At 41.5% G+C, this 20,920-nt stretch overlaps 2 protein-coding genes across 8 annotated transcripts in view; one reads left to right on the forward strand and one right to left on the reverse strand.

Annotated features, from left to right (window-relative positions):
- si:ch211-198n5.11 (methylcrotonoyl-coenzyme A carboxylase 2) overlaps nucleotides 1-7,332 on the reverse strand; it is a 57,621-nt gene extending 50,289 nt beyond the window's left edge. For 4 of the 6 annotated variants that reach the window (XM_052012835.1, XM_052012833.1, XM_052012839.1 and 1 more), the window contains exon 1: nucleotides 7,191-7,332. In XM_052012835.1, the coding sequence (XP_051868795.1) occupies nucleotides 7,191-7,210 (20 nt within the window). In that variant the 5' untranslated portion in view covers nucleotides 7,211-7,332. Of the gene's footprint in view, nucleotides 1-5,388; nucleotides 5,514-7,190 lie in introns of all 6 variants that reach the window. The other 2 variants (XM_052012837.1, XM_052012834.1) reach the window with 2 other exon arrangements.
- The window catches only part of wls (Wnt ligand secretion mediator), a 103,819-nt gene continuing 90,013 nt past the window's right edge, over nucleotides 7,115-20,920 (forward strand). The window contains exons 1-4 of one of the 2 annotated variants that reach the window (XM_052012842.1): nucleotides 7,115-7,255; nucleotides 9,228-9,455; nucleotides 16,451-16,543; nucleotides 19,510-19,592. The gene's annotated coding sequence lies outside the window, so the exon portion shown is untranslated. Of the gene's footprint in view, nucleotides 7,256-7,554; nucleotides 7,683-9,227; nucleotides 9,456-16,450; nucleotides 16,544-19,509; nucleotides 19,593-20,920 lie in introns of those variants that run through there. The other variant, XM_052012841.1, reaches the window with a different exon arrangement.

The following is a 20,920-nucleotide window of genomic DNA, read 5'->3' on the forward strand; positions in this document are numbered from 1 at the left end:
CAGTCAAAATTCTTGATCTATATCGCAAATGGTTTGTGTCTGGATGCATAAAGTATTAAAAGTATTAGGGAACTATAGATTTTTCAGCAGAGCCTGCCTTTAAACCCAGTCCAGCCTTCTGGGATTAAAGGAGGCTTTAATTTAGTTTGACCATTTAACCAGCCAGGATGGATCCATATTGCAATTAATCTGCAGTAAATTGTTAGCAGTAAGGAGGGTGGATGTAATGATGGTCAATGTCAAAAATGACTTATCCCATTTGCAACAAGAGGTGAACTTCTCACCCATATGGCAGGCTATTCCAAAATCACCTAAGTGGCAGGAACCAAATGTTGATGGTGTAATTATGACTGGAAGGCTGTTACCAGTGGACTTCTACAGGGCACAGTCCTCAGTTCAATTCTTTTTTTGTTATATATATTAATGACATAAACTTAGATGCCAAAGGCATGATAAAGGAGTTGCAAGGTAATACAAAAAATGGCCATGTGGTTAACAGTGAAGGGGGAAAATTTATACTGCAGGAAGACACAGGTGGTCTGGGTCAGTTGGGCAGAAAAATTGCAAATGGAACTTAATATACAGAAATGTGAGCTAATGTATTTGGGGAGATGTATCAAGGGGATAAAATATACAATAAGTAAGAGGATATTGAGTGATGTGGAGGAACAGAGGGACCTTGGAGTGGATGTCACCAAGTCCTTGAAGGTGGAAGGTTAGGTCAATAAGATGATTAAAAAGGCATGTGTGATGTTTTCCTTTATTAGATGAAGCATAGAATATAAGTGCAGACAGGTTAAACTAGAACAATATACAACTCCAATAACATTACTGCTTGAATACTGCATACAGGTCTGGTCACCACATTACACAAAATATGTGATTGCATTGGAAAGAGTGCGAAAGAGGTTTACAAAGATGTTGCTAGGACTGGAAAATTGTGGCTGTGAGGAAAAATTGGATAAGTTAGAGATGTTTATTTGTTCAGAACGATGAAGGCTGAAGGGAGAAAATCATATAAAATTATAAGGAACCTAAATAGAGCAAATAACAAAAACCTATTTCCCTTAGCAGTGAGGTAAAAAACCAGAAGGCCTAGATTTAATATAATTGGTGGAAGGATTAAAGAGTAGATGAGGATTGTGTGGGAGAGCTCTGGAACTCTGTCTGAGTGGCAGAGGCAGAAACCCTCATTACTTTTAAGTTATTCAAGAAAGGGAGTAGGGGTAACCCTGAGAATTACATGCCAGTGAATCTTACTTCAGTGGTGGGCAAATTACTGGAGAAGATTCTTAGAGACGGGATTTATGGGCATTTGGCGAAGCATAGGTTGATTAGGGACAGTCAGCACAGCTTTGTGAGGGGTGGGTTGTGCCTCGTGAGCCTGACTGAATTCTTTGAGAATGTGACAAAGCACATTGATGAAGGTAGAGCAGTGGATGTGGTGTACATGGATTTTAGTAAGACGTTCGATAAGCTTCCTCATGGAAGGCTTATTCAGAAAGTCAGGAGGCATGGGATCCAGGGGAACTTGGCTGTGTGGATTCAGAATTGGCTCGCCCATAAAGACAGAGCGTGATTGTAGATGGAGCGTATTCTGCCTGGAGGTCAGTGACCAGTGGTGTTCCGCAGGAATCTGTTCTGGGACCCCTGCTCTTTGTGATTTTTATAAATCACTTGGATGAGGATGTGGAAGGATGGGTTAGTAAGTCTGCAGATGACATGAAGGTTGATGATGTTGTGGATAGTGTAGAAGGTTGCTGTAGGTTACAACAGGACATTGATGGAATGCAGACCTGGGCTGAGAAGTGGCAGATGGAGTTCAACTCAGAAAAGTGTGAAGTGATACACTTTGAAAGATTGAATTTGAAGGCAGTATACAAGGTTAATGGCAGGACTCTTAGCAGTGTGGAGGAACAGAAAGATCTTGGGGTCCACGTCCATTGATCCCTCAAGGTTGCCGCACAGGTTGATAGGGTTGTTAAGAAGGCATGTGTTGTGTTGGCCTTCATTAGTCAGGGTATGGAGTTTAAGAGCCGTGAGGTAATGTTGCAGCTCTATAAAACTCTGGTTAGACCACACTTGGAGTATTGTGTTCAGTTCTGGTCACCTCATAATAGGAAGGATGTGGAAGAGTTAGAGAGGGTGCAGAGGTGATTTACCAGGATGCTGCCTGGATTGGAGAGCATGTCTTATGAGGATAGGTTGACCGAGCTAGGGCTTTCCTCTTTGGAGTAAAGAAGGACAGGTGACTTGATAAAGGTGTACAAGATGATAAGAGGCATAGATTGAGTGGACAGTCAAAGACTTTTTCCCAGGGTGAAAATGGTTCACACGAGGGGGCATAATTTTAAAGTGATTGGAGGAAAGTAAAAGAGGATGTCAGAGGTAAGTTTTTTACACAGAGAGTGGTGGGTGCGTGGAACGCACTGCCAGCAAAGGTGTTGGAGGCAAATACATTAGGGACATTTAAGAGACTCTTAGATAGGCACAAGAATGATCAAAAAATGGAGGGCTATGTGGGAGGGAAGGATTATATAGATCTTAGAGTAAGATAAAATGTCGGCACAACATCGTGGACCAAAGGACCTGTACTGTGCTTAATATTCTATGTTCTATATGTGAATGGGAACCTGAAGATCACAATCTGCAAGACAACGGATCCAGCACTGGAAGTGTGATAGGCTGGGTAGCTTATTTTCAACTGGCATAGACACGAAAGAGAAAATGGCCTCCTCTGTGTCATAAATCTACTATGATTTTGTTTCAGGTGCCGCCTTCTTCCCTTTCCTACACAATGGCATTAAATATTCCACATATCGATTATCTTATTTGCATTATTTAAGGCATTTTGGATTTTGATCAAGCGTCAGTTTTTGCTGATGAAAGAACTTGATGTTAGATCTTAAGAAAGACTCCAAGACAAAATGATTGTTTCTAAGGACAGCTACAAAATTCTAGGTGCGTTTACATCTAATGGTACTGAATATATAATTCGTTCTGCTTACTTTCTCTGACACACACACACACACACACACACACACAGATTATTTAGATTTCCATTGACTGCATGAAATATTTCTAAAACCTTTTTTTATTCCTTTATAGCTGGTTTCTTTCATTTCTTTTCTTGAAGGTACTAACTGGTTCTTAAATGTACTATTTCAGTGCTCTAAATCTCCCCTGAGCAGCCATTTCTTTTCTGCAAGTCTGAGTAGTGAGAATTCAAGGCTTTTGCAGAGGCAGCACAATCTGTCACTCAATGTTCACAGAGGACAAACAAAAGCAGGAACTTTGGCGATTTTCCAATTCCAAAATCAGATTTACAGGAGTCAATTCTGGTGATGAGCTGTCACCTTGTCTGAGATTAACTGACTCATCAGCTCCAATCTAGCATCTTCCAGATTTATGTGACTCACCCACAAAATGACTTATTCAGCCAGTCACCAAGGATGCCTTATGGGAAGTTTAAAAATAGGGTAACAATAGAGACACCCAGATTGATATACCTTAAATCAACAGAATCATTGCATAAATAGAGAACATCAAAATAATAAAAGGTGCGACCAATTGGAGATTTAAAAGATATTCCTGGAGAGGGCAGAGAAAGCATATTAAAAGAGTATTTAACATTGGTCATGATTAGAAAAGAGGATCTGGAAAATGTGGTAAAGAAAGAGCCAGTAGTGATATTGGATAGGATAAAAATAGACAAAGAGCATGACCAAAAAAGATTGGCAGTCTCACAGCCAAAGAGTCCAACTGGATGAAATGCATTCTAGGCTATGGGGGAAAAAATGGAAATTGCTAAACATTGTATACATAGACCCAGAGAACTGCAGATGATAATATTGAAGGATCATTGACCTGAAATATTAATTCTGCTCCTCTCTCCACATATGATGCCTGACCTGCTGAGTATGTCCAGCATTCTCTTTTTTATTTTGATGCTACATCCCTTTTTAAAAAGGGGACAGGGATAAATATGGCAACCAGCTCAATGTCAGAGCTCAGTTATCTTTTAGAGCTAATAATCCAGTTAATTTGCATGCATTTATATAGGGAAATGAATAAAAGTTTTCAATTATTAAAAGGTAAATTGTATTGCAATTACTTGTATTTCTGATGAAATAAAAGAGAATGTGGATGAAAGTAGTGTGGTTGATGCTACATATGTGGCGTTTCATAATATGTTGGCAAAATGAAAGCATGGAGTTAAAGGAATAATGGCTGTATAGACACCAAACTATGAGAGGGGAAGGAGAGTAGTGCTGAATGAATGTTTTTCAGGATGGCATTCCTCAGTGTTCTGTATTGGGACCACCAATCTTTTATTTTCCATATGCAGGCAGTCCCTGGGTTACATCAGGTTTCCATTCCTGAGAACTGTCCATAAGCCGATTTCTCCATAAGTCAGAAACATCTGTTTTCTATAGCTACCCATTTTGTATCACTCTATATACACATGTTCCACCACCCTGTGTATGAAAAAATTTGCCCTCAGGTTCCTTTTAAATCTTTCCCCCTCACCTTAAATCAATGTCCTCTATAGTTGTAGATTCCCCTAATGATCAGTACTTTTGTAGTTTCAAAGTTTGCAGATGATACAAAACTTGAAATGTCAATTTTGAGGATAGGAAAATACTTCACAAGGATATAGACACATGGCATTTGAAATGCAATGTAGAAAAGTAGCAACTGTTACATATTTGTAGGAAGAATGAGGAGAACCAATACAAATAAGTGGTACAACAGCAGAGAAACCTGTGGGATAATATGAACAGGCGGCTGGGCAAGTTTAGAAGCCTGTAGCCATACACACAACATGCTGGAGGAACTCAGCAGGTCAGGCAGCATCAATGGGGGGGTGGGGGGAATAGACGGTTGGCATTTCAGGTTGAGACCCTTCATGGTGAAGGATCTCGACCCAAAACGTCGACTGTTTATTTTCTTCCATACATGCTGCCGGACCTGCTGAGTTCCTCCAGCATTTTGTGTGTATTGCTCCAGATTCCAGCATCTGCAGAATCTCGTGTCTTTAAAAGGCTGTATATTTTTTTCAGAAGACAAATAGGGGAGCAAACAAAAACTTGTCTATTATTAGTTTAATAGATTGCAACAGCTAGGAAAGTATGCATCCAAAAACTTTTATTGTTACACAATGAATTATGGTGATCTAAACTGTATTGCATGTAATAGATGGTGGAGGCAGATTCTATAAAATTCGAAACAGAATTGAATAAATACGAGGGGAAAATTACAGGATTTGGGTGAAAGAGTGGAGATTCTGAGAATTATAAAGATGTTCTCTCTTGTGGAAGAAACTAGAACTTGGAATCACTGTTTAAAAATAAGAGGTTGCCCATCTGAACAAGAAATGAGACAAACCTTTTTTTCTCAGAGGGTTGTAAATTTTTGAAACCCTCTACCTCAATGAGCAGTGGATGCAGAATCTTTGAATATTGTTAAGACAGATAGATAGGGTGCTTGGTAAGTAATGGGGCGAAGGGTTACTGCGGGTAGAAGGAAATGCAGAGTTAACAATTAGAGTAGCTTCCTCCTGCTCCTAATTCATATCATAATGAACAAAGCACTAAATATATAGATCACTGTGCAGATATGATTATCTCATGTTAACTATTTCAAAAAATATAGAAGACAAGTGAGGGGAACAAACTTGGGATGGGGGGAATGCAGAAATCTGAGCAAGAAAATCCCATTCTGAAAAAAACTGCAAGACTATGAAAATGTTTTGTTTTATTCACATTGCACATAACAGATTTTTAAAAATCAGGTTCACAGATAGGAGCTGCCTGGCCAACAAAGCAGGACAGAGAAGAAACCATGACTTAAGGACATGGCAGAAGATGTCTACATGGACTTTAGCAAGGCCTTTGACAAGGTCCTGCATGGTAGGCCAGGAATGGTAGATCTCACAGGATCTAACCAATTAGATACAAAATTGGCTTAGTGGAAGGAGACAGAGAGTGTTAGTGGAGGGTTGTTATTCAGATTGGAGGCTTGTGACCTGTGGTGTGTCGCAGGAATCAGTGCTGGATCCACTGTTGTTTGTCATTTATATTAACAATTTAGATGACAATGTTGTTAGCATGGTTGGTATATTTGCAGATGACAGCAAGGTTGGTGCTGTGGTGGACAGTGAAGAAGGTTATCTAAAATTACAACAGAATCTAGACGAACTGAGAAGTGGGCCAAAGAATTGCAAATGGAATTTAACTCAGGCAAGTGAAGGGTGTTGCATTTTGGTCAGTTAAACCAGGACAGGACATACACAGTAAATGGTAGGGCCCTGGAGAGTGTTGCAGAACAGAGAGACCAAGGGGTACAGGTACACGAGTTCCCTTAACGCGGCAACACAGGTAGACAAGGTGGTGAAGAAATGTTCAGCATTTTCTGCAGCTTTTCACTAAACTGGAAGGGGTACAGAAAAAAAATTCACAAGGATGTTATGAGGACCAGAGGGCTTGAGTTACAGGGAGAGGCTGGATAATCTGGGACTTTCTCCCCCTACAGCATAGGTGGTTAAGGGCTTATCTTTTAGAGGTACATAAAATAATGAGGGGTGTAGAGAAGGTGGATGGCCACAGTCTTTTCCCCAGGGTAGCAGAGTCTAAAACTAGAAGGCGTAGATTTGAGAGGGGGAAGGTTTAAAAGGGACCTGGGGGGCAACATCTTAATGCACAGGGTGGCAGAACGAGCTGCCAAAGCTCTAGAGGCTGGTACAATTGCAATGTTTAAAAGATGTTTGGACAGGTACCTGGATAGCAAAGGCCTAGAGGGATATGGGCCAGACGCAAACAAATAGAACTAGCTGAGATAAACATCTTGGTCGGCATGGACTAGTTGGGCCGAAGGGCCCGTTTCCATGCTGTATGTCTCCATGACTCTAATAAGCAAGAATGAAAACTCCAATGTAAACATTGGCGTATCAACATTAAATTTACCCAGTGCAAGTTTAGTCTGCAATGTGTATATTTCTCGAATAGTTCATAGTAAAAAGGAATGACAACGCGCTTTTGTGTAAAGCAGTTTACACTCCGTCAAGCCGCTTCGATTACCAGGCGCCGATAATCCAGCCGAGGCCAGGGCCCAACTGAAGGGTAGCCCAGAGGCAGCAGCTCTTCAGTTAACGCGGGAATTCGGCCTGAGAAGGCCCGCACGCCACTTACACTGCGAATTCACGGATCATTTCCACCGACCTCCGACAGATTTCCGTCGTTCCGCCCGCCGCGGGGTGAGTTGACCCGTAAGCAGCCGGAAGTCGGTCTGTACGCGGGTCCGAGCAGCGCAGAGCCCGAGCCCGAGCGCGAACCTTGCCCCGAACCTGGGCTCGAGCTCAGTCACGAGCCCTGCCCCATGCCCCCGGAGCAGCGCCTCGAACGGGCTTGTGTCCTGCCCCCGGGGCAGCGCCTCGAACTCGAGTCCTGCCATTCCCCCGGGGCAGAGCATCGAACTCGGGCTCCAGTCCTGCCCTTCCCCCGGGGCAGAGCATCGAACTCGGGCTCCAGTCCTGCCCTTCCCCCGGGGCAGAGCCTCGAACTCGGGCTCCAGTCCTGCCCTTCCCCCGGGGCAGCGCCTCGAACTCGGGCTCAAGCCTAAGCCTGAGCTTCTGCCTGTGTGGCGCCCAGGCTCAAAGGCCTTCACTAGTTCTTCCCACTGAGGTAACAACATAAAAACCTTATTAACTAACTGGTACAGTGGCGATGATTTAAGGCTGTTACATAATTACATTATAACACAGAAGGGGACCGTTCGGCTCATCGGGTGCATACCAGCACCCAGCAGAGCAATCCCATTATTCATATTCCCCTTATTTTCTTGTACTTCTGCAATCTGTTTTCTCACTCACGTCCATCAACACCCCTTGGATTATTTCGCCCATTAATGTACACTAAGAAGTAATTTACAGTAGCTACTAACACTCAGCTGGTCGGTCACGTTAGCTGTTGTTAGGGAGATATGCCATTTTAAAGAAGTCATTGGCGGTTGGGGATATGGAACATATTCTTTTATGAGGCAATCCTTCAGGATTGAGGATGACTTGCTTCCACTGGAATTCTGAGAGTTCCAAGATGATTGAAGAGGCCAATGAGGGAATAACACACTCTACTGTATAATGAGGTAGGAGGTGTTGATAGGACAGGCAAAGTCAAAGTCGAGCTTATTATTATACGCAATACGCACAAGTATATGTGTGCACAGATGCAATGAAAAATTTACTAGCAGCAGCATCACAGGCACATAGCATCATATAAGCAGTATTCACAATAAAAACATTAAATAAACATAACTTATACACAATATTTACAAGAAAGAACACAATGAGAACAAAAAGAGTCCATTTTAGTGCGAAGTGAACAAAGTGGTCATCGTGTTGCTAAACTGTAGTGATTGGGGTTGTGCCAGTTGGTTCAAGAACCAAATGGTTGAAGGGAAGTAGCTGTTCTTGAACATGGTGGTGTGAGACTTAGGGCTTCTGTACCACCTGCCCGATGGTAGCTGTGAGAAGATGGCATGGCCCAGATGGTGGGGATCTTTAATGATGGATGATGGATGGCAAGTGGCTATATTGAGTGGTGATGCACTCCTGCCATTTATGCTGTACTTCTGTATGCTTCCAGCACATGAACCAACCATTCCCAGGAGACAGAGGGAATGTTGCACTCTCTCAAGGAAATTTTGAGGATGTTCTTGAATATTTTCCTTTGCTTAGTGAACTGTGACGGAGGTCAGATGAGAGCAAATGTTTTGAGAATCTGGTGTCAGGCCTGCGAGCCAAATTAATTTGATTAAGGTGTCACTATTGGGAATAAAAACAGAAAATGCTGAAAATACTCAGCAGGGCAGACAGCATCTGTGGAAAGAGAAATGGATTCAATGTTTCATATCCAAGACCCTTTGTCAGACTCTTGAAACTGAAACATTAACTCTGTTTCTCTTTAAACAGATGCTCTTTAAACAGATGCTCCCTGACCTGCTAAGTGTTTTCTAGCATTATTTCAGATTTCCAGCATCTGCAATTTCCATGCTGATGGAATAACTCCTGCCTAGTAAAACAAATGTTTTGTGCTGGGTTTGAGGCCATAATATTCAAACGTTATTTCCCTCATGCAGCTAAAGGCTGTTTTGATGCACTGAAGGTTATGGTGAATTGCACCATCATTGTCTACCTTTTCTGAGAGCTGGCTGATTCTTTCTCACTGCAGCGCTGCACCTCGCCTCCAACAAGCTTCCCGCTGGAGTGGAATTAATCTGCAGGACTAATTGGAAACTGTTCAACCCAGGTCACCTCCACTCAAGAGCCAGGGTCACCCCACTCCGTGGACAGTTTCTATGTTTGCACGTGTTCAGAAGCTGAACTTCAAGTCGTCATCAACTTGTTCACTGAAACATACAAGAGGATGAGATTTTCATTCAACATCCGCAAAAGAAAGGTACTCTACTAAACTCTTTTTATTATTTCAAAGATAAAACTTGATTCATAAAAATATGTATAAGAAATACAAAGCAGTATGTGGCTTTCTTTACATTCATACTTTCATCCAGCCTATATCCATCTATAGTGTTGTCAAGACAATACATTCATAGCATCATCGGCTTAATGCATTCTATGTACAAGGCACTCGTGGCCTCTTTGAACGATACACTCTTGAAGTGTTACCCAGGATCCAGCCCCTCAGTGCTCAGTGGTGGCAGGATCTTAGATCGCATTCCTTCCCCACAAACCCTTTGCATTGGCTGTACAAAGCTTCAGTGCGTCCCTCAGCATGTATTCCTGTAGCCTGGAGCATGCCAGGCAACAGCATTTACTCGTGGACATTTCGTCATACTGAAAGACCATCAAGTTTAGGGCAAGCTAAAGTATGTCTTTCACCGAGTTGATGATCTTCCAGCAACACTTATGTTTGTCCCGGTATGTGTTCCTGGGAACAGCCCATTGATCCCAGGGCACCTCTAACCATAAAGATCCACAGTAAGACTCTGAATAATGTGCATCCATTCCTATATCACAGGAACCATATCTTAGCTAAGTTGCACACTGATGATGAGGTTCACTCCCTTTGTAGGCAAGGGTTAGTGGGTCACGGTCGCTTTCCTCTTACCCAGTGTCACCCTCCTGTTATAAAACGTGGATACATCACTGCATTCCACAATTTTCAGCCAGCTGCCCATTAATATATAATAATATCTGTTGGAAGACTCCAAAACTAATGCTGACTCAGATATATTCAGCATGGTATTTGTGCTTTGCTGCCCAAATAGAGATAAATATTTACCATAGCTGTGGTTTAGTTGGTAGCACTCTCACCCGAGTCAGAAGCTTTATGAATTCAAGATCTGAGCACAAAAAGTCTAGGCTGATAGCTCAGGACTGTACTGAGAGAGTGCTTTGCTGTGAATTTTGCTTGAGACATTAAACTGAGACTTTCTTCTCTTTCGTGTGGATATAAAAGATCCTATGCCACTATCTTGAAGAATCCCTGTTGCATTACACTTCAAAAATACTTCATTGGCTGTAATGTCCTGAAAGGAATGTGAAAATCAGTATAGGAATACAAATCTTCTTTCTTTCAATTGACATCCAAGGATTGAACAGAGAAATTATAGGAAAAAAAGCAAGCTGGACTCTGATCCTCTGTCAGCTTCTACTGTTTCCATTTAAAAACATCCTTACCTCACCACTGTTGCAAAAAAGATAACTGTTGACATTTTCTCTGGAATCTTTTAAATATCTTTAATTATTTTCTATCCTATTTAACATCCCTTCAAGCATAATAATTATCTGCATTTGTGCATTAAGTAATTTGGGATTGTTGAGGTCGGAGTTCTCTCCTTCCTCTTCTGTATGTGCTTTCCCATCCTGTAGTTCTGCACTTCTTCCAATGTTGTTAATCTGTATTTTTTTCCAATTTGAATGAAAGTACTTTTCTAAAATGATATGCCTGTTTTCCACAGATGTTGGCTGACCTGTTCAGTATTTCTAGCATTTTTTGATATTGCTTTAGACTTCCCGCATTTAAAGTTCTTTCCATCTTTTCATTTAATTACTACTCTTTGGACTGCTAATCAGGTGGTTTTAAAGATGTTGCCTATGGTTGCCCTGTGTCTCTGAATTAATTTCTTGTATGCCATAGTTTTAATTCCATCCAATTCTGAATTAGCTAAAGAATGACCAACATTTGTATTTTGCCTTTGATGACAGGATCTCTTCTTCTTAGGCAGTCCCTTGGGGTCGAAGATAACTTGCTTATGGATATTTCACCTTTCACCCTAAACCTATGTCCTCTAGTTCTAGTCTCACCCAACCTTAGGGGAAAAAGCCTGTATGCATTCACCCTATCTATACCCCTTATAATTTTGTATACTTCTGTAAGATCTCCCCTCATTCTCCTGCACTCCAAAGAATAAAGTCCCAACCTATTCAACCTTTCCCTATAACTCAGGTCCTCAAGTCCCAGCAACATCCTTGTAAATTTTCTCTGCACTTTTTCAAGCTTATTGATATCTTTTCTGTAGGTAGGTGACCAGAACTGCACACAACACTCCAAATTCAGCCTCACCAACATCTTGTACAACTTCAACATAACATCCCAGCTCCTGTACTCAATGCCCTGATTTATGAAGGCCAAAGTGCCAAAAGCTCTCTTTATGACCCAACTACCTGTGAATCTGTGAATACCTTCAAGGAATCATGGATCTGTATTCCCAGGTCCCTCTATTCTACCGCACACCTCAGAGCCCTACCATTCACTGTATAAGTCTTACCCTGGTTTGTCCTCCCACAGTGCAACATCTCACACTTGCTTGCATTAAATTCCATCTGCCATTTTTTAGCCCATGTTCCTAGCTGGTCAAGATCATGCTGCAAGCTTTGATAGCCTTCCTTGCTGTCCACTACACCTCCTGTCTTGGTGTCATCCGCAAATTTGCTGATCCAGTTTACAACATTATCATCTAAATCATTAATATAGATGCTAAACAACAACGGACCCAGCACTGATCCCTGTGGCACACTACTAGTCACAGGCCTATGGTCAGAGAGACAACCATTTACTACCACTCTCTGGCTTCTCATGCTAAGCTAATGTTGAATCCAATTGGCTACCTCATCCTGAATGCCAGCAACTTAACCTTCTGGAGCAGCCTCCCCTGCGGGACTTTGTCAAAAGCCTTGCTGAAGTCCATGTAGACAACGTCCACTGCCTTTCCCTCGTCATCCTTCTTGGTAACCTCCTTGAAGAACTCTATAAGATTGGTTAGACATGACCTACCATGCACAAAACCATGTTGACTATCCCTAATCAGGCCCTGTCTATCCAAATACTCATATATCCTGTCCCTTAGAATACCTTCCAATAATTTACCCACGACTGACATCAGGCTCACTGGCCTGTAATTTCCTGGCTTATTCTTAGAGCCTTTCTTGAACAACGTCCTCCAGACTTCTGGCACCTCACCTGTGGCTAAGGTCATTTTAAATATCTCTTCCAGGGCCCCTGCAATTTCCTGCAAGGTCCGAGGGGACACCTTGCCTGGCCCTGGGGATTTATCCACCTTCAATCACCTCGAGACAGCCAGCACCTCCTCTTCCGTAATCCGGGTATGGTCCATGACCTCGCTACTGTTTTGCCTCAGTTCTATAGTCCCTGTATCTGTCTCCAGAGTAAATATGGATGCAAAAAATTCATTTAAGATCTACCCCATCTCTCTCAGCTCTATGCATAGATGACCATGCTGATCTTCAAGAGAACCAATTTTGTCCCTTGCTACCCTTTTGCTCTTAATATAGCTATAGAAACCCCTGGGATTCTCTTTCACCCTGTCTGTCAGAGCAACCTCATGTCCTCTTTTTGCCTTCCTGATTTCTCTCTTAAGTGTTCTCTTGCATTTCTTATGCTCCTCAAGTGGCACATTTGATTCTAACTGCCTATACCTGATATGCGCCTCCTTTTTCTTTACTTGGGCCTCAATATACGTCGATAACAAGGTTCCCTAAATCTGTTAGCCCTGCCTTTTATTCAAACAGGAAAGTACAGATTCTGTCCTCTCAGTATTTCACTTTTGAAAGCCTCCCACTTACCAGCATCTCTTTGCCAGAGAACAGCCTATCCCAATCCATGCCTGCCAGATCCCTTCTGATGCCATCAGAATTGGCCTTACTCCAATTTAGAATTTCAACCTGAGTCCTATCCTTCTCCATAATTATCTTGAAACCAATGGAATTATGATACCTAGAACCAAAGTGTTCTCCTACGCACACTTCTGTTACCTGCTCTGTCTTGTTCTCTAAGAGGAGATCCAGTATCGCGCTTTCTCTAGTTGGGATCTCTACATATTGATTGAGGAAACTTTCCTGAACACATCTGACAAACTCTATCCCATCCAATCCCTTTACAGTATGGGAATCCCAGTAAATATATGGAAAGTTAAAATCACCTATTATCACAACTTTATTTTTCTTGCAACTGTCTGCTATCTCTCTACAAATTTGTTCCTCTAAATCTTGCTGTCTATTGGGAGGTCTATAATATAGTCCCATTAATGTGATCATCCCTTTCTTATTCCTCAGTTCCATCCATATTGCCTCAGCAGACGAGCTGTCCAGTATGTCCTCTCTGAGCACTGCCGTGACATTTTCCCTGATGAGTAATGCCACCCCTCCCCCTTTAATACCTCCCTCTCTATCATGTCTAAAACATCGGAACCCTGGAACATTGAGCTCCCAGTCCTGCCCCTCCTGCAACCAAATCTCACTAATGGCCACAACATCATAATTCCACATGCCAATCCATGCTCTAAGTTCATCTGCCTTACCTACAATACTCCTCATATTGAAATAGATGCATCTCAGAACATGAGCCCCACCAGGCTCTCCTTGTAGGCTTAACATCTACTTTCCCCACAGCCACTCCACTTGCTGCCCTGGCACTCTTTTCCCACCCCCCTGCAACTTTCGTTTAACCACCCCCCCCCATCCCGAGATCACCACCCTGGAGGTCCTCTCTTTTAACTTAGCACCTGACTCCCTGAACTCACTTTACAGGACCTTGTCAGTCACCCTGCCTGTGTCATTGGTACCGTTGTGGATCACGACTTAAGCTACTCACCCTCCCCCTTAAAAATGCTGTGGACTTGATTCAAGGTGTCTCTGACCCTGGCACATGTGTTCTCGTCCACAGAGTCTCCTACTTGTTCCCCAAACCAGTGAATCCCCCATCACTACTGCACTCCTCTTCCCAATGCCCCCCCACCCCCCCCCCCACCACCTTCCCTTCTGAGCCACACAGCCAGACTCAGTGCCAGAGACCTCGCCACTGTGGCTTTCCCCTGGTAGGTTGTTCCCCCCCAACAGTATCTAAAACGGTATACTTGTTATTGAGGGGAGTGGCCACAGGGGTGCCCTGCACTGACTGCCTATCCCCTTTCCCTCTCCTGACAGTCATCCAGCTACCTGCATCCTGCAGCCTAGGTGTGACTGCCTCCCTGTAACTCCTGTCCATCTTCTCTTCGGTTTCCCAAATGATCCGGAGTTCATCCAGCTCCAGTTCCAGTTCCCTAACACGGTCAGTAAGGAGCTGCAGCCGGATGCACTTCTCACAGGTGTAGTCATCAGGGACACTGGAGGTCTCCCCAATTTCCCATATCCTACAAGAGGAGCGTACCACTGCCTTGACTGCCTGCTGTGGAATAAGAGAAAAACAAAGACCTTACTTGAACCTCACCTTGGCGCCTGCCTACTGTAGCCTCCTGAACCAAAGTTGAGTCAATGATAACAACAAAATAAAATAAAAACCTTACCTGTTCTTACCTATGCCTTCTCCCTGAAGCCTTTTTCCCCAGAGAGCTGCTCTTACTCTCCAAGCTTGAGCCACTTACTCTGCCTCTTCACGCTGAAGCCTCTTCACGCTGAAGCCTCTTGAGCCAAAGCCTCAGCTCCCCACTCTAATGCTGTCCTACTACAATGATGGACGCTCCAAAATGGCCGCTCCGCTTAACCCTAACTTCTTTTTATTGGCTGCTGCCAGTTAGCGAAGTCCTGTAGACCAGCTTTACTCCAGATGAAGGCTTGGAGATGAATTGGAGTATTGCATCAAGAAAGATTGAGAAGAGGATTGGTGCGATGACACAGCCTTCCTTGTTTGACTCCAGTCTGCAGTGAAGATGGGTATGTCGTAGCCCCGTTGATTAGCATTACGGCTTTCATGTCATCACATGGCAGAAGTAGCATATTAATGAGTTTCTCAGAATATCTGAATTTTGGAAGCATTCTCCTTATTCCCTCTTGGTTGAAGGTTTTTGCGAAGTTGGCAAATGTCTTGTGATTGGAGCTGCTTCCTGCATCTTTCTTGGATTTATTGTGCAGAGAAGATCATGTCCGCAGTACATCTTGATGGGCAGATTCAAAATTGTGACTGTGAGAGGAACCTTTGGCTATTAGGAGGAGGTAGTTGAGAAGGATTCCTATGGAAAGCAGCAGGGAGACCATCCTATAATTACTACAACCTGACATGTCTCCTTTCTTGAAGATGGTTTTAGTGTTCATCAGTGACTTAATCTGCTCCAAAAGCCTTGTTGTTTATCAACTATTGGATAGCCTTTTCAAACCCTTACCATATTGGAGATAATGCTAAGATTGTGATGGATAGTGTGCTGTGGGATAGAGTCAAGAACACTCACATCAAAGACAGAGTTTTGACAATGCAGACCTTTGAAATCCTCCTTCCAATGAGCACTAACTGCCACTCTGTACCACATAAGCTCTCCAGTATTGTTGGCAATCAGCAGGTTTGCTCCTTGGGTGTTTAGATTGTAGGTGGTTTTGATATTGCTGGAAAATCCATGCACTTCCTGGTTGTCTGCCCATTGCTGGATTTCATATGGTCATTCCACCAACCATATATTTACAGGTTTATAGCTGGACCTGGGCCTTCAGATGCCTGTAAATCTTTTTTTTGCCTATGTTGTGTTTACAGTCCAGTTCAGGATATCACAATATGCTTCACAGACAGTGAAGTACTTGAAATGTAATCACTGTTATAGGGAAATTACATTTTATGGACATTGTAAATATATGTTAACATCACTAATTGACAAAAATTGATATACTCTCAAAAATGATTCTAAAATAGGTTTGATTATAATGATTACATGAGAATAATTCATTACAATCTAACTGCTGTTATGTACAACAAGACTTTTTTTGTCCTCATTTTAAGTCATTTCTAAATCAATTAACGCTTCCTTAAGACCATCTGAATCTCATGTTAATAACACTGAATTTTCCAGTGCAATCATTATGTGCATAATTCACAACTCAGTTGGATAGAAAGAAATACTGCAATGTTAGATTTAAAGAAATGAGGACAATTAAAAAGGCTGTCACTGGGACAGAGATAAAAATATATCAGACATTTTTATAAAATTTTAGAAAACACTGCAATCCATCGACAACATCTGATATGGAATATGTGGATTAAGAATTTATGGGCCAAGATGAAGGAACAGAGATCCCAAAGTAAAGGTAAGTCTGTAAACCATTTATTACACTGCCTAGTGTTCACTGCCTTTTCCGATGGCAGCTGAAGTCAAGGTAATGTTGCACAAAGTGCTTGTAAACAAAGTTTCCCTTCGTGATTTCATTTCATGGATTTTAGCAGATGTGTATGTAATATCATCAATATTTATAACTAGGGCTGAAAATGACTGCCTTGCTGATTGATCAAGGCATGGTTCCCATGATATATGTCCCAGGTTTTCCAGGGTTTGTAGACATGAGTGATGGTCTTTATCTTTGTATATCTATTTGTGTGTTGGCATTGTGTATTAGTGAGATGTCACTGAATGGAAACTGATGTGTCTCACACAAATATGGTGAAAACTGTATTTCCCTAAGTGGTTGCAATGCCTACATTTTAGCAGTATTTCACAGATGCAGTAGCCAAAGCAGACTGTGAAATTTCACTGTCAGTTACAGAGCTAGAGATTAGCTGAACAAATAAAATGGTGACAAGTGGTGACTTATCTATGTGATTACTCAAGTGCATATATTTTAGAAAAACTAAAGCAAATCACTTTATACCGGTACATTATCGTTCCTTCTGACTTTTCCTTTGAACTAAATTATTGTATTCATTGTTTACGCCTCTGTCATAAAATTGGTCAAAGTCTCAGGTCCATGACTATAAGATTACAAATGCTGAAGACTCTTATAATTTTGAGGTCAGTACTTTTGAATTTTTGCCATGAGAATAATTTTAATGGCATGATTGATCTATCTGTTTTGAGATCATTGTTACCCCAGTACCTTAAATTTTAGCAAGTTAAGATCGACCTTTAGGTATACATCACAGAAACAGGTCCTTCACCCCAACTAGTCCATGCCAAGATGCCTTCCTGACTTAGTCCCATTTGCCTGCATTTGGCCCATGTCCCTCTAAACTTTTCCGATCCATGAACCTGTTCAAATGTCTTTCAAACATTGTAATTGTACCTACCTCTACCACTTCCTCTGGCAGCTCATTCCATATACTCTCACCTTCTGTGTGGAAAATCGTAACCCTCAGGTCTCCTTTAAATCTCCCCTCGCACCTTAAACCTATGCCCTCTAGTTTTAGAGTCCCCTACCCTGAGCAAAAGACTGTGACCATCCACCTTATCTATGCCCCTCATGATTTTATAAACCTCTGTACAATGTAGAGCCTTCCTGTAATCTTCTGAAAGACTAAGTTTTAAACCAACACGAGTATTTTGCATCCCTTGGGATGTTTGCTATTACACATTAAGGAGATTGAGTGCATAAACAACATTCCTCTTGACAACTACTGCAAGCATGTGCACAAATTTAAAACCAAGTTTAAGAATAATGCACGTAAGATTGGAGACAGTACACATAATAATCTACAACTAATATCCCAGTGCGATTTCAAAATTGTGATCTACAAATACAGGGTTATGGTGTCATTGTAAAAAAATAAATGTTCCCTTTGTAGTTCAGAATATCAGTTGGATTCATTTAATTTGCTGTTTTGAAATTATTTCAACATTTCCATTTTGAATGAAGTTCACTTGAAGTGAATACAATTTAAGAGCTGCAAAATGTGGTGTCAACATTTCTTCCTTAGCATTTGCAAGATTATCTCTCACTAAACTTCTCTACTTCTCTGCCTCTCATTTTTCCCTAAGTAATAAAGCCTACCTTTTTACCCCAAATTTATAGAATGCTGTTCTAATATCTCCTAACTTTGTCATATTTTATTTGCTAACTCTCCCGGGAATCACTTTGTGATATTTTACTAAACTAAGAGCACTAAATATGTATGTTGCTGTCAAACCCAAGTTTCTTTGCCACTGTGATCTTTAGAGGGCGCTATTTGTTAATTTTCTATAAAGCAGTAATAAAGCAGTATAGCAGTATTCTACAATAAAGCAGTAGACCAGCATTTATAAAGTGCAGAGTCAGACAGCATGAAAATAGGCTCTTCTGCTCGCTGAGTCCATGCCATTGAGCAACCATTTACACTAAACCTATACTAATTCCATTTCATTTCTCCCCACATGCTGTCATTCACTAACACACTTGGGGTGATTTATGGTAGCCAATTAACCTACCAACTGCACATCTTTGGAACGTGCACTTCCCACTGACCGCACTGGAGGTCAGGATTGAACCTGGGTCGTTGGAGCTGTGAGGCAGCAGCTCTTCAGCAGTGCCACTGTGCTGCCCCAATTTCTCTAACATGATTTCAGTCAATGATTTTTTTAAATTATTTTCTTCATCCAGTTTACTCCCTGTATCTCTTCACTTCCCCATGCAGTTTTTGTGTGCTGGGGTCATTCCAACGTTTCAACAGAATATCTCATATATATGCTAACTTATTCAACCATTGAAGTGGTCCTACTGATCTCACTCCTGCATTCACCTGACATCAAAGCACATATACTTTCATTTGGAATAGTACTTGGGAGCATAACTGATGGCAGATTATTCCCTCTCCTTCAGTTGGGAATATGGCCCAAGAGGTTGTGGTTTAATTATTCTGCAAAACTGGCAAGAAATTCTGGGATGTGCGTACGCACAATTCAACACAGAAATCTAGGCAATGTGGGTAGTAATACACTACTCCTTCACAGGATACATTATTGCATTCTTCATGAGTGCAATCAACATAGAATCAGTGACTTGGTGAGATCTACATTTTCTTTGTGCACTATAAACACCATTCTTGAATGCAGTGTAACTGAACTTTCAACGCTGTACCTATGGCTCTGAGAAACAAAATATTCTTAAAATATAATAAATATTTTTCTTTTATTATTTTTAAAGTTTGGTTATAAAATTACAGCTCCGTCATCCCATATGTCTGAACCAATCAAATTCACTTTCTGTAAAATCTATAAAGTTGAAGAAATTAGTATTTTGTCAGTCTGATTGACTATTTAGCCACCTTGATGATTCTGCTGTTGCTTTATTCTGAAAATCTCCTCCAGAAAGTGCCTGATTGCGAATCACATCAGAAAGGGAGATCTGTGCCATGGAACCCTCTTAACCTTTGCAGACCGGTTACATCAAGGTCAGTGGCAATTCACACCTCTTTGCCTCTACCTGGAATTTCAAGGGCACTTTCATCAACTAACTCATCACAGACCAAATTTGGACTTCCAAGCCTGCTTCATTTATTTCTCAAAGACCGCTTGGTAAGGTTAGCATGTGTCTGTTATGTATTTTATAACCTTGACATGATCTGAGTACATAATGCCTGCTTAATGAGAAACTAGTAAAGTTCTCTCTATCCCATTTCTGAAGAAGGGTCTTTGATGGAAACATTAATTCTGTTTCTCTTCCCACAGATGCTGTCTGACCTATTGAGTATTTCCAACATCTTCTGCTTTTGTTCAGTAAAGTTTGAGATTTGTTTCCATATGGTGCTGAATTACTTCATTTCACTGGATACTGGTTTGAACATTAGTGTGAGCCTCTTTGCCAAGGATCAGGGAGAGTAAAACTTGTGATCTTTATCCATTGATTCTTGTTACAAAGTGTGAATGTCGAGAGAAAATCAAAAAAATGCAGAGGCTGGAAATCTAAAATAAAAAGAGAAAGTGCTGTAAACTTTCAGCATGTCAGACAGCTCCTTTCACAGATGCTGCCTGATCTGCTGAATGTTTCCGGTATTTTCTGATTCTATGAATGCCCAGTAGGTTTACAATAACAGCTTTTAAAAGATAATTGGACAGGTATATGGATTGGAAAGGTTTATAAGATATCTTTATTAGTCACATGTACATCGAAACACACATCGAAACACTGGCAAATGGGACTAGCTTGGATGGACCATTTGGGCCAAAGGGACTGTTTTCATGCTATATGACTCTATGAATAGCATTCATGAAGGATCTGGGACTGTAATCCAGAAAGTGCTAATCCTTAGGAGAAATAAAGGAGAAAATAAATCTGTAGGATGCAATGGGTTGGGGTGATGGAGAATCAGGGAGCAATTCCCCTCCTGTGATAAATATGCATTGCTGTTGTTAGCTAGAAACTATAGCTAGAGAAATTTTAGTGGTAACAAGGAGATAATGAGGGTATTTCTGCCTGTGTGGTGGAAGTAACAACTACATCTGGCTTTGGACATCAGAGCTATCCAGAATCGTGATGTAGATTTCCTAATGGCCTCGCAAAAGAATGAAAAATCAAAGCAATGTCTTAGAAATTCCACGCAGAAGATGGCACAGTTTTTAAAACAATGATTTGATGAGATATATAGTCATGTAGAGTTGGACTTACGTAGTCATACAGCATGGAAACAGGCCAATCGGCCCACTACATCCATGCCAACCATTGGGGTCCCATCTGTATTACTCCCATCTTCCAGCACTTGGCTCATAGCCTTTATGTCTA

This window comes from Pristis pectinata, chromosome 3 (assembly GCF_009764475.1).
Source record: "Pristis pectinata isolate sPriPec2 chromosome 3, sPriPec2.1.pri, whole genome shotgun sequence".
NCBI lineage: Eukaryota > Metazoa > Chordata > Chondrichthyes > Rhinopristiformes > Pristidae > Pristis > Pristis pectinata.